Source organism: Parasteatoda tepidariorum, chromosome 9, assembly GCF_043381705.1.
Source record: "Parasteatoda tepidariorum isolate YZ-2023 chromosome 9, CAS_Ptep_4.0, whole genome shotgun sequence".
In the NCBI taxonomy this organism is placed as follows: Eukaryota; Metazoa; Arthropoda; class Arachnida; order Araneae; family Theridiidae; genus Parasteatoda; species Parasteatoda tepidariorum.
In genome coordinates, this window is record NC_092212.1 from 28,205,413 (window position 1) to 28,220,191 (window position 14,779).

Genomic DNA, 14,779 nt, shown 5'->3' on the forward strand with positions numbered 1-14,779 from the left:
CACTAAAGCAGCACAATGTGCAAAGCAAAATTAAATGGAAGGGAGGAGGCAAGAGGACTGACTTAGGTCATTGGTGCATGGAAGAAAAGACAAGACCTTATGTGCCAGCTGGCGCGAAGAGGATAATTCGGTAGAGCTGCACAATGGGCTATTGGCGATTGTCTGGGAAACATTCCTAAGGTTGATCCGGATCCAGAGACAGCATACAGTCCCGCAGTGGATCGTTAAGACACGGTTCCCAGCAGATCACCGAAGTCAAGCATCACGGGTAGCGGTCAGTGCGCTGGTGGGTGACCACTTGGATCAGTCTGCGTAGTGACCGAGGGAGTGCGGTATTGGTCCTCGTTAAACTGTTCTACAGTAAAGTGCTCGACTTCGAGCACAGGTTGTCGTGCTACCAAAGCAGGGGTGCCACCCCCCTGCAGAGGATCAAAATTGTGATGGCATGTCTTCGGANCGTAGGGACCGAGGGAGTGCGGTATTGGTCCTCGTTAAACTGTTCTACAGTATAGTGCTCGACTTCTCTCACAGGTTGTCGTGCTGCCAAAGCGGGGTGCCACCCCCCTGCAGAGGATCAAAATTGTGATGGCGTGTCTTCGGATCATCCTCAGGGATGTTTCCCAGACCGTCGCCAATAGCCTATTGTGAAACTCTAGTGCGACGTAAATGAACAACAACAGCATACAAACGTCACATCCCGTGTTACAGGAAGGACATATTTGCACTCCATCCATCCGTAAATCGTAATTTTGACCAGAATCAGAGCTCGATCAATCTCCGATCCAGTACCCCCATGAAGCCATAAATATGACTTCGACGCAGATGTATTTTATTTGCCAAGCATTAGCCACCCAAATTCAGAGATATATTTAGTTCACAATTTCATTCAGTGCCAGTATTATAGTCATATTTAGAAGAATAACTTCTACTTTTATTTTTAAGTTTCAATATAAATAAACAAGAGTCCGAAACAAATATGACGGAGGATAAATTAGAAGTCACATGCTTTTTAATAAATAACTAATTGATATTTCTGATCCATAATAAACATTTTAAAAATGCACGAAGCTTATGAAGTCATACCTATTGTACAAAAATTACCTCCTGGTCTCTCAATTGAATCAATATCAGCTTATGGTATTATTTTTCATTTTTTCTTGTGTTAGTCAATGATTTTCGATTTATTTCATTTCGCATCTCATTAATAGCTGTAAAACATATATTTTAGATAATCAAACTCGTCAATTTTTTAAATATGCCATTTTATAATGTTTTCCGATTTTATATTAAATGAAATCGGAAAAAAATATAATTTTTTCAGTGTAGCTGTTAGCTTGGCTAATTTTTATATTATCTTGCTGGAAATTTAAAAGAATAATTTTTAAACTTGGTTAAAATATATAATTGTTTTTAGTATGAGGAAAAACATCCCAAGCGTTTGATAATTTCTCAAATAATGTCACTGATCTTCCTTCTTTTAATAGTGGCTCAATGGCTTCTTACCGTTTTAGGTTGTGTAATTTGATTGGAAGAGTAGGTAATAAAATTCTACTCATCAACATTTGTTTTAAAATTACTTGATTGAAACTTCTGCAAGATTTATTTATAGCACAGTTTTACACATTTGGTAGAAAGCTTTACATAAGAAAGTAAAATGCATGTTTTTTACCATTGCGTTCACCGTTTTGTATACCTTGATAATAACCAATATCACTTGATAATAATTAAGTTATTATTGTTTTATAATTATACTTATTGGATAATTATACTCATAGAGGATAAGGCTTCATAATTTCGTGACCAATGTCATGAAGGTGGCAATGTGATCAGTATTATGCAATGTCCATTTTTACTTCCTAAATAAGCTGGTACCCCTCAATCAGAAGCTTTGTGGGCTTCAAGCTGCCACCAGCGATCAAACTTTAATTCTTCACATTGACAGTCTAGTACAGGGGTGGCCAACCTGCAGCTCGCGAGCCACATGCGGCTCTTTTAACGATTATTTGAGGTTCTCGATAAATGTACCCGAGTTCTCTTTTCATTTTTGTGCTATTATATTTCAATATTTACTGAACCCATTTGAAATTAACATAATTCAAGGTGATTTTTCGATTTCTAATATAATTATGACCCAAAAAGCATCTGAAGAATTAGAATTAATAGAGATGCAAGACGATCAAGCTCTACAATTAAAATATAAGTCGAGGTTGATGACTGAATTTTGGAAATTTGTACCAGAATCGAAGTATCCTGAATTAAAAAAGGCTGCTTGCCTAATTATTTCAATGTTCGGAACAACGTACTTATGTGAATCATTTTATTCCACTTAAAAATTCGTGAAATCCAAACGCAGATCAGTATTAACTAACCAGCATCTCAAAGAATTACTGAGAAGTGCTGTCACCAATTATTCAGCAAATTTTAAAGAATTGTCAAGAGAAGTAAAATAAATGTGTCTAATTTTTAATATTTAAATTTGATGCACATATTTTGTACTTTTATTTATATGTTTTCAATAAATATAATTTCTATAAAAAGAAATTTAATACCTTTATTGCATACCTTTTAAATACATATTTAATTGCGGCTCGCAAAAAATTTCAAATTTTGAAAAATGGCTCGGCCATCAAAGAGCTTGGCCACCCCTGGTCTAGTATCTTAACCACTGAGCCATCGCTGCTTTTTCTGATATTTCGATATTCATAATTGCTTAAGTAAAGTTATGTCATATTTTATTTTATCAAGGACTATTTTCAGGGGAAAATGATTTGTTTTCAGATTAAAATTTTGAATTTAGTTTAAATATTGAAATTTATTTTAGATGATTATCTTCTTGTTGGAACTAAGTCTGGGACACTACTATATTACCAGTTGGTGCCAGCTCCAAAAGCTGCTTCAAAACCTGGTAATTTTTTCATGAATTTTTTATTATAAATTAAATTGCAATTTTCTTTGTGATTAAGATGATCGCTTCAAAAATCTAAATTCAAATAAATTTTAATACTTTACATACTTTTTTTTTCTTTGTACTATATTCATATTGTTATGTAGAAATTCATATCATGTAATTTTTTTAATCATTTATCAATTGATATGTATCATATCAGGTCTGCTGCTCATATTATTAAAAATGTTTGCTTTTCATTTAGTATTTCGTATTCATTTTCAAAATTTCAAATTAATATAATTCCTTAACTTTATTTGTCTTGAAAAACTGGCTGTTAGTTGTGTTATCCAAGAGACTATCATCAGTTTGCAACTGTATTGGTAGAAAAATTGATTTTTGAGTGATATATTTTCAGTAAAACTATTAAACTTATTTATTGCAAGCCCTTATATAACAAGATTCAATAAATAATGGAAAAAAGTTTTAAAAAACAATTGTTTTAATGTTAAAAAATACTTATAAAACTCTTTAGTTGTAAGTAAAACTTGGATTTAATAGAAAAATTTTTCTAAAAAAGTGGACCAATCCTTGAATTAACGAATAAATTGTATATGGTCAGTGTAATGCTTAACTGAAGATGTTGCAATGGGAAACATTGAATAAACTCTATCTTCTGCTGCTCACGTCTCTCAGGGTTTTTAAAAAGATTTGATTTACGTTTTTTAAAAGCCGTTAAAGGTGCTTTTTTTATTCGGGGTTTGTAAAAAGTGCTTAATTTTTTATCTTTTAAAAGGAGATTTTTTTCTTTGCCGTATTAATTGTCATTCTAAATTACAAAAAATGCATGATTTTCACCACTTTCTCGTAAAAAGTGCTTAATTTTTTATCTTTTAAAAGGAGATTTTTTTCTTTGCCGTATCGATTGTCGTTCTAAATTGCAAAAAGTGCATGATTTTCACCACTTTCTTTGCAATATTTATCAGAAATTAGTTATTTTATCATGATTGTGCAAAGTTTTTGATTTAGAATTAAGAACTTTAAACGATAAAATTTTTTTATTTTTTATTACTGCACAGATCCTAATGGTGATTTTTTTTGGAAAGTGATTAAAAATATTTTTTGATTGCTTTAAAAGTACTTAAAAGGTGCTTATTTTTGTTGAAAATTCTGGCTATGCATCCTGTCTCCGCATGAATGTTCTGGACCATATCCTGGATATTTATATCTGACCATATGCTGGATATGGTCTTTATTTTAAATATTTTTTTCATTTAAAAAAAACACAAATATTTGATGATAGGAAAGCATAAAAACAACAACACAACAGTTTTACAAACAGTTAGATTATAGCATAAAATATTTTGACGTTTGTGAAAAGTTTAGCTAAGTTCAAACATGTTTTTGTTCTTAGTTGTGTATTATTGTTTTAATTTTTGATAATTTTCCCAAATTCAGTTTAGCAAGTTTCTATGATTTAACTACCTAGCTAATAAGTTTGGTTTAACAAATTTTATAACTAATTGTTATGAGTTCGAAGGTATATATAACGACACTACTATTTTATTAGTCTTGATTTCTTTTTACTTATTATTTTAGGGTCCATTCACTATGATGTAAAGTTATTGCGGTCCAACAAGTCATTTTCAAAGAAAGCGATTGTGCAGGTTAAATTTGTTTCTTTTTATCTGTTCAAATTATAGGATAAGAAGATATTTTTAATATAATTTAATTTTACCTATTTTGTAATGCACAGTTTTTAGTTGAGCGTGTTTTAAATCTTGAATTTGCAAACTATTTGAAAAAATTTGCATAAAAATATATTATTTTTAAATATAGTGTGCAACCAATCTTTATTGAACTCTTAAACATAGTTTTTTTAAAATTTTATTTTATTAAGTTTTAATATTACCTACTTAAAAAAGCTCTCAGTTCCTATCATTTTTAAATTTAAACCTTACATTTTTTTTATCTAAAAAATTTCATTTACTTAATGGTTTAAACGATATTTAAATAGCATGCTGTGTGTAGGGTTTAGGATTCGACTGCACTCGATTATTTATCTAATCAACTTTAATAAAGGAACACTTTATATGTCCGGTATATAAAGAAAAAGAGTAAAATAAAACTTAAATAATAAGGTAACATAAAGTTAAATTACTAAAAGTGCAAATTCCTCAGCGTTCCTTTCTATTGTATTATATTGCAATTTATGCATTCTGTCCATTTGTTTTCTTCAGATAATTCCGTTTAATATTTAATCTGATGTTATAATTTGTATTTTACACAAGTTAAAAATTTTTAAATTTACAAAAAAAAAAGAAAAAAAAAATTGAAAGTTATAACAACAAAACAAAATCTTTCCATTTCAGTTTTCACTAATATGAAAACTAATAGTATTAGTTTTTATACTTAACCATATATTTATTTTATTTTAGTATATAAACTTAACTTTTTAAGTATAATTAAAACGCTTCACCTGCATTACAATTTCTAGACTACCAGCATAGATTTTTGACAATTTTTGAAGATTTCAACTGTTTTTCATAGTTTTAACCAGTGTTTGTCATAATACAACTGTGTTACAATACAACTGATACAACAAATAATACAACCATGTGCCGTAGCTTAGAAATATATAGTTAAAATTTTTTAGTAAAACTATCTAATGAATAAACACAGTTCTCAATAATCTTAGAGAACCTCCAATTTTCATGTTTTTTTATTTTATCAAAGATTAGGGAATACTGCACTGAAAATGTGTCTTGTAGAATAATTTTGTACTATTGTTGATAAAGTCTTACTTTTCTACTCTTCAATAGTTGTTTCATCCACACTTGCAGATTCCTCACAATATGCCAAATTGTTCCTGTTTTTAAACCTGTCAAGCCAGCCCTTTGATGCAGTAAAACCTTCCAAATTCCGATAGGATGCGATTTCCAAGGCCTATTCTTTTAAAATTTTATCTGTTAATTGGTATATTTGCAGAACGTGCTTGCTGAAACCATTCCAGCAAAATCTTTTCTAGTTCTACGTAAGGGGTAGATTTCACTTTTCCCCCTAAAGTCTGTTACTTGCTGATTAGGAATTGTTTTGGAAGAAGATGGTGCAAATCCTAAAGACGAGGCCAATTCATTTTTGGTGCCAACAAATAGTTTCAATAATGCGTGCTTTTTCAGCCAAGGAAAAGCATTTTTGTTTTTCAGCTATTTTACAGTACGATTTCTCAATAAATGAGACGTAAAAGAAAGGGTAATTTTAACTACACCATCTTTAAGTTCCCAATGCTGTCTAATTGACTTTCTTCCATTGTACGTTTGATAAGCTGACATTGATGTGAAAGGAAAATAGAATTTGTTTCACTGGTCAATGCAATACCAGACTCAGAACAAGGGGTCGTGGATTAATAGATGCCCCTAAATATGTGATGATGCACTGGACACTTGAAAGATAAACACCACTTTAACAAAAGCGACGTGATCTTCTTTGCTTGTCTGCATTAAAGGGGAGAAGAAGTTCTTTTATTACCCTCAACAAGAGAAAAATAAGGAAAATATGGAATGTATCATAGTTGGGTGGTAAAAAGATAACTAAGCACGTCAGTATTTTTGGGCAGTAGTTTAGGAAAGCGCTCTTAATACCGTACTTATTTTACCTTATTGATAGAGGAACTAAAATGGGATTAGTCTGAAAGGAAACCGGGAAGTTTTTATTCACGGGAAGGGGGGAGGTATTTAAATCAAGAGTTCTGTAAATAATTTTAATATCTGTTTTAGTTATTTATTATAAAAATTTAATTCCATTCAAATGTGGTTAAATTTATTGAGTTAAATCAAATATGAATTGTATAAAACATTAAAAAAAAAGAAGCTTCAAATTGCATCTTAGATGTGCAGAATTAGAAATAGCATTTTATTGTAAAAACTTGTATTTAACAAAAATATAGTCCTGAAGCATGTTGAAAATTTTTTGAATAATATATAAAAATTAAGGATTTTTTTTTAAATTCAAAAATATAGCCTCAATTATGTTGAACAAAGAAAAATATGAGAATTTTTTTTTTTTAAAATTTAGAAATAAGGTCTCAAATTATATTTTTTTCTGAAATTTTGTATGAACCTTGTAAAATCTTTTGCATGTACTTAAATTATAAATAATTTTTTGCATATTTTTCTTATATTATAATATGTATCCTATATCTTTTTAGTTGCAAGTTGTACCTGAATTTCAAATGCTAATATGCCTTGCAGGTATGTTAAGAATTGAGATCTTTGTTTAATGCATTAGATTTGTATTTAATTACTCACTTTTAGATGAGAGAACAGGTAAACTGTTTTGATGCAATACACTTTCATATTTATACTTCACATATTTGCATTCAATTTTTAAGTAACTTTCAACCTTGTCAAAATATTACACACAGGAATAATAATACCGTTTGTGATATTAGTTGGAATACAAATACAAAGAAAACTGAAAAAAAAAAATTAAGTAATTCAAAAATTTCTTTAAAATTTTTTTTTGGTTAAATTTTAGAATGTATCGGAGAATTTATAAATGATTTAAAAAAACAAACAACTAAACACTACTTGATCAATAATTTCAGCATATAATGGATAATTTTATCCTACTGAAATAATTGCTACACACTAAATTAATACACTTATGCTCATTCATTTTCAATAATTAGCATAATTATAAAATAATATAATATAATTAATAATAACTATTATTAGCAATTTTTGTTTATCAATTTTCGACATGTACTTCATCTTAAGCTTTAAACACTGTTTATATCTTCCTAAATTACTCTTTAGGTATGTTGAAATTATAAATCTTACAAATGAGATTATTTATTATAGAGATACTATTTCATCTTGTTAAACAAATATTTAACATCACATGATAAACTATAAAAATTTAGATAAAAATCTTCAGAAATAAATAACACAAGTTTGAAAATTGGGTCAAAAACTGAAGATGAAGCAACACACTAGTAGAAAAACAATCACAAATGATCATAATTTTTCTGATTGCTCTGTAAAGTATAAAAGCAACAGTAAATTGAGAGACAACATCAGTTTGCCGCGAGTAAACGTCAGTAATCCATTCAGATGCACCATGGATGTCTTCCCTGAGCATCAGTCTTCCAAAATTACTCTGTTGAACCTACCAGACAACTTGGATTCCTTTAAACATATCGCCAATAACGGGGAGATCCCAGCCTTTGTGACCTTTAAGGAGCCAGAGTATCATCGAGTTGCTTACAATTTTTTGCCAATTGACTGTACCAGAAATCTCCAAAACAATGAAAAACTTTTTGCCTTGTATCTCAGATTCCAGAGTGTTTGACCCAAAACCCATGACTACGGAAAAGTATTGTCGAAAACTAGACCGCCAGCCTGAAAGACATCTGAAATATTCAGACTAGCTTCAAGTATCAAAATTTGTATATGGTGCACCATGGGTTTACGTTTGAGCAACAGATTGTGGATGCTGGCACAAAACATGTGATTCAGACTGCAGATGGCATGATGCAGCTGTTTGTCTATTCTGACAGGTCAGATGGACTTCGCCTATCCAACATTCCACGAAACTTTGATCTGTGTCATGACTTTCTGTACAAAAGGAGCCACTTTTGCTCCAGCAAGTGTTGGAAAAGTGACCACCACAGCCCAGTGAACAAAATTTCTTGCCAGAGATCCTAGAGGACCCCATTGCGTTTTTGGACGGTTTGAGCCCAAATGTTCTTGAATTTTTGAATGACCAGCAATGTTTGGAGGAGATTATCAACAGTTAGCAAGATTATGAAAATGTCACCTCGACTTTACAATGTGCATACAATCCGTAATCAAATGATATGTTTTTTTGCTGTAATTTTGCAAATTTTGTAATTAAATGGGAGGAATAAATAAATTGTAATAGTAAACTTATTGTGCTTATTCTTTGCTTTCAACACCAGCAATTTCAGTCAAATTGTCTTTGACCAAGTTCAAAATCCAATCATTTTACATTTTTTTCAGCATGCATCAATCAAAGGCTGTCAAACACTTCATTGAGTGAAATATTGTCACAAATCATGCTAAATTTTACAGATTCTGCTTCAGAGTGTGCATTTTATCAGTCCAAATTTCAATAGTGTAATTCAGGTAGGGTAGCCCCAAATATGTGCCCCACAGTGTGATTTCGTGGGTCTATATACACTTTTATGAAACAGCGATTTTGCCATTCGATTAACATGGGATGAGCAAAAGTGCATTTTTGGCAAAACGGTTTGACATGATGGTGTTATATATTTTTCTCTGTTCAGATATTCTTTTGATTCTCGTCCGCAGGGCAAGTTCAATACAAAAGCCATAAGCTTGAAAACTGGTGTTGTAGAAAACGGCAAAAATATATACGCAATTTTCACAAACGAAAAAATTAGTGGAGCAGAAAAAAATCCAATTTTAACAATAAAATTAGAAAAATGGAAAATTTTTTCTCCATAGAATTAACATGGGACAGTGTTTCAAAAAAGCCAAAAATGTAAGAAACATGCAAAATTTACAATCACAAAGAGAAAGACTGACCTTGAGAATACTGATTTTCACAATGAGAGGTTAAATCCAGCTTGTAATGAATAGACTGTATTGAGAGGGAACTTTCCTTTTTTCACCCACGAACAGCAACAGGTTCCAGTAGCCCTGAAGCTTTCTATTAGAAGTATGACACATGCTTGTTGGCTCTCCCTATGTATGGTGAGCGCTGATGTTTTAGTTCTCTGAATTTTTTTTTTGTGGCTCCAGGTGGTATGTTGGTATTAATTGGATAACATCGTACCAAGCATGCAAATTTTTGAATTTGACTCCTAGATCATTGTTTAAATATACAATTTCAGCATATTTTAATATTTTGGTTTATGAAAAATTAAAATTCAATGCAATAAAGCATTTATGTTAGGGTGATTTTATGTTTGATTAATATTACTTTATATGATCAAATATCATCACATCCACATGCTCGTATGCTCATAGTTTATTTTAGTCCAGATCACAATAAATGATACGGTTTGTAAATTTTGTCTCATTATTTGGTAATCTTTCAATTATTTAACAAAATTTTTGATAATCTAAACAAATTTCTTTTCTTTAGAGAATCTTAAATGCAACTAGATGCTATATGAATTTATTGAATTTTGGTTTATCACATGCTTATATCTAGCAGTTAATTGTTACTTTATTTGTTATTCTCTATATATTGTGCAGTAAAATTAATTTTGATTAGAAGAATGATTTTAATTAATTTCTAGCATTGAATATTATTTGACATCGTGTGTTATTTGATTAAAATTAATGATTCTCACTGATTTGATAATCTAAATTTAAAACATCATCAGTACTGCCAAAAGTTATTATTCATTTAAAAAAAAAATTTGAATTTTTTTGCAGTAGCGAACTTTGGCTTTTATTGTCGTCTAATTAGTGTGAAATAAAAATTTAAGTGGTATTTTTCTATGGCTTCTCAAATAAAATACTTAATATATATCCATCATTAAATCTATGTAATGCATTGACCATTTTCTAAGATATTCTCAAATTGTCTAAAGGGTTTTCCTTATTTATATTTTTAGAAGGTACTGTTGCTGCTTTTGATCTAAGTCAGTGTAGTTTAACGCCCATTGCAGTTTTGCAGAAAACGAAAGGAGCACATTTCTTCACAATTAGTGTAAATGTATGTATCTTTTTTATTATTAGCTGTATGTTATATACTATCTGCTAAGCTATTACTGTAAATTCCTACTCATAATGTGCATATTACCTGTTAAAAATCATGAAAATCTTCAGTGTGAGTAATCGAGGGTGCGTAGCGTTTTTAAAAAGTGCTTAAAGGAGCTTATTTTCGATTTTTGTTTTTTAAAAGCCCTTAAAGGTGCTTTTTTTCATTGGGTGTTTTTAAAAAAGTGCTTAATTTTCCCTTTTCCAAAATGAGATTTCTTTACCATGTCGATTTTCGCCTCTTATGCAAAATCGAGATTTTCTCATTGTTCTATTCAACTTTTGCACAATTCATTCAACCACAATTTATTTTGATGTACTCTCGGTCCCTATCATATGAAAGCGCCAATCATATTACATGTTTGATGAAATACTTGCGAGTTCGCTTGTGCGTCTTCGGAGCTGAGTTCGGTGAGATTATTTCACTCCCATGTTCAATTCTTCTGCATTTTGCAATTTCAGGCTTCAAATATATATAATATTTTTTAAGTGCTTGAAAAGTATTTAAAAGGTGCTTATTTTTTGTTGAAAGATTTGGCTATGCACCCTGGTAATCTGTTGAAATTATTTTCTGGGCATCAGACATTGTGAGTTTTCTATTAACTTTCATTCACCATAAAAGAATGTAAGGAACCATTCACAATACTTGTGAAAAGCTTGCATCTGAAAATTCAGAAATGCAAACTAGAACCTTATTAGTGAAATATATTGTTTCTGTGTGAATGCTCCTTTAATATAACTGCATGTTTGCTAGCCCATTTCCTTGCCAATACCCGTTGGCTATTATGTGATGTTGATTCTGCCAGTGGGTACAACGGTGCAGATTATACTTTCAAATTTTCCCACTAGAGTTAAGGATTTCACCTATAAATTATAAGCCACTGTGAATAATATACAGAGAATTATGTTACTTTTTTTATAAGTATGATGTTAAAGTTTTTATACAGCAATTATAAAAATATTGTATTATTTTAGATAACAAAGTTTTGCTTCATAAAAATTATGGCTTTAGAAATCCATTATAATGTTTGCAATTGTAATATTGTAAATAATTAATAACTTGCCTGTTTTTACTTATAAAAGAATAATAAATGTTGCAATAATATGATGAAAAACTGGATTTGTTTTTCAGAAACATAAAAATCTTGATGGAGAAGTATATCCCTCACTAACTCTATGCGTGGCTGTAAAGAAAAAGCTTCAAGTAACTATAAATTTTTTATATAATTTTTTATGTTAATCCATAAACTTTTTACTTAAAACAGTTTTCAAGGTTTCTAAATTTAATTTGCCAAATGTTTCACCCAGCTGTTCTTATCCTCTTGTTTCTTATCTGTGTTCTTTTACTTTCTTGATCATGCTTGTTACTCTTCTGTTCTTGAATTAAACCATTTTTCTTATTGCTACGTGTTTGTGAATTTTATGTTTCGACAGGATTCTTTTTTATAGAAACAAAACTATAGTTACTGTTTTTATTTGTGCTTTATTCATGTTGTTTTGCTTCATTTATGCAAGGTTTATCCAGTAAGTAATGTCAGTAAATCAATTAAAAAACTATTATCGATGCAATCAGTAATAACTCTCCTGCAGTAATGTATTGCATCTTGTGAGATTTTCTGGCTTTGTATTTATTATAGTCAGCCTATTACTGTATGTCCTTTAGAAACTTGGTGCAAGCTTCATCTAATTTTATTTTTTTATTTTATATTCTAATCATCATTAAACAGCTGACCCAATTTTTGGTTTGCGTCTACAAATGTTCAATTCCGTAGCCTTGTAAATTTGAACCAATCCAGAAGGCAAGGAAACTGCTGTGTCAGTACCCCCAGAGGTATGTTTTTGTTGTGGGAACATGGAGGACTTTGTGACTCGACAGCAGTCACTATTTACTAAACAGGGAGCCTAAGGTCGGCGGGGATCGAACCCACAACCTCTAGGACATGGGCCCAGTGTCCTACCAAACAAACTATCCCAGCCAGTCTCATCTTATTTTATTTTATTTTATTACCGTCATTGAACAGCCGACTCAATTTTATGGGTTTATGACTACTAATGTTCAACTCCATAGCCTTGTAGTTTTGAACCAAACCCAGAAGACAAGGGAACTCCTGGATTATTAAGAGAAATTTGCCTTCATGAAGGACTTTTGATGGAGCTAACCCGCATTTGCGTTACATGGAGAGGAAGACCAGGAGACCACGCCTGTTCCTGTTTGTCGTGTGTTTGGGAATAACCTCTTTACTAATACCAAATACTATCAATCTGAGTAGGCTGAGGCTGCAGCCTGTATTGGCTTCACAATAAAAACACTGACATTGTTTTTCTGATAAATCCTGTTATATTATTTGAAAGAAATTGCTAAAAAAGTGTTATTGAATATTTAAATATGATAATTTCTTTTTGTTTTTGTGTGTTTTGCTATTAGGGTATGTTTTTCTTTTGTTATCAATTGTGTGTACTTTGGTTTTTTCTTAAAAAAAGCCTGTGAGATCTTAAGTGTCTTAAATTTTTAATGCATATTAATTAATTTTATGTATATTAATAAATTTTTTATTTCTTTAGAATATATTGAATTTTGAATTGTTCTGCACTACATGTTTTAAAATAATTTCCCTTTTATTTTAGTTGTTTTATTGGAAGCCAAAAATATTAAAGTTCTTAGAGTTCAGTGTAAGTAGATCTTTATTATGTTTTAGCATTTTTATATTTTATAAAATTTTTTAGGAAATTTACACAAGAACAGAAGAATAAATTTTTTAAAACAACTTTTTTAGTAAAAACTCTAATTCAAATTGAGAAATGGGTTATTGATTTCAAATCATCAATAATGTTTTAAACTTAATTAACTCTTTTTTTTCAACTTTCGGTTTTAAGCAATATTAGTTAAAAACAACTTAAAATTAAAATATGTTGTATTTGTTTTACATCTATATTAGTAATACATAGTATTTTTCAAGAGAAACTTTGGCTTGTTGCTCTCTAAAAAATAATGAAATAAATATATATATATGAAATATAAAATAATAATAATTTATCATCAAATTTTGTTAGTATTAGATCACAGTTGTTTTTACTTACTGTTCATTTTATGAAATTTAATTATTAAAGAGATAAGTTTATATATTTTATNAAATTTATATATATATATATATATAGTATATGTTTTATTTCATGTTCATGTTGTTTCATAATTACCTCATAACTCATGTTTATTACATTCTTAACTCTACATTTCTTTATTTTCATTATTGCAACACTCTTTATTGAATTTTGTTAATGGAATTTCTTATCTAAAATTATCAGCATAATTTTTGTCTTGTTTATTACTTATCCTATAAAATAAATTGATAAAAGTTTATTATTATTTAAGGATGATTTATTACTAAGAGATATCCCTCGTACCATTGTGTGGTGTGGAGAATCTTTGTGTGTAGGATATAAATCGGAATACTCACTTATGAAGGTAATTTATTTCAATTAGTCATAATTTTCATACATTCCTGTAATTAATCATAATTTGCATAATTCTTTATTTTAATTGAGATTAATAATTTTTTCATTTAAGTCAACCTGCTTAAATTGATTATAGTCATTGTATCAGTGTGGATGAGGATTGATTCTCCGTCAGTAGCCGCCAATATTCGTATAGTGGAAAATAACTTCATGATTGTTCATTTAGGCCATTAATGAATGAATTAAACAATTAACTCTCCAGGAAACAATGTACAAATCGTTGAATGTAAATTAATTTTATTAAGCATAAATGGTGACAGAAAATGGCGACAGAGAATGGCGACAGAGAATGGTGACAGAGAATGGCCTTCATCCAAAAAAAATCCCTTAAAAGGATAAAAACCAGTATACTCTCTTATTGAGAGATCATACAGCCAGAATATCATTTCTGACGGTTAGAAATTGAGACAGGGGAGCCTCCCAAGGGCTTTCCCAGTCTCCACAAATTTGAAATTAAAAAAGTGAATATAATTATTCTTAACGGACCTCGAAAGCATGGGTAGAAGATCCAAAATTGGCGAATTATCAAAATATAACATAGCCAAAACAAAGCCAACCAGCATATCAGTATTGGGTTTAAAAGAACACCTTGACTATCACGAGTCGCCAACAAATTTATGAGAAT

General features: G+C 30.2%; 1 protein-coding gene across 2 annotated transcripts in view; it reads left to right on the forward strand.

Annotated features, from left to right (window-relative positions):
- Positions 1–926: 926 nt before the first annotated feature.
- The window catches only part of LOC107451602 (vacuolar protein sorting 39), a 41,556-nt gene continuing 27,703 nt past the window's right edge, over positions 927–14,779 (forward strand). The window contains exons 1-8 of one of the 2 annotated variants that reach the window (XM_043054184.2): positions 927–1,137; positions 2,822–2,905; positions 4,484–4,551; positions 7,092–7,134; positions 10,497–10,597; positions 11,774–11,845; positions 13,267–13,311; positions 14,012–14,104. In XM_043054184.2, the coding sequence (XP_042910118.1) occupies positions 1,059–1,137; positions 2,822–2,905; positions 4,484–4,551; positions 7,092–7,134; positions 10,497–10,597; positions 11,774–11,845; positions 13,267–13,311; positions 14,012–14,104 (585 nt within the window). In that variant the 5' untranslated portion in view covers positions 927–1,058. The remainder of the gene's footprint in view (positions 1,138–2,821; positions 2,906–4,483; positions 4,552–7,091; positions 7,135–10,496; positions 10,598–11,773; positions 11,846–13,266; positions 13,312–14,011; positions 14,105–14,779) is intronic. The other variant, XM_071185592.1, reaches the window with a different exon arrangement.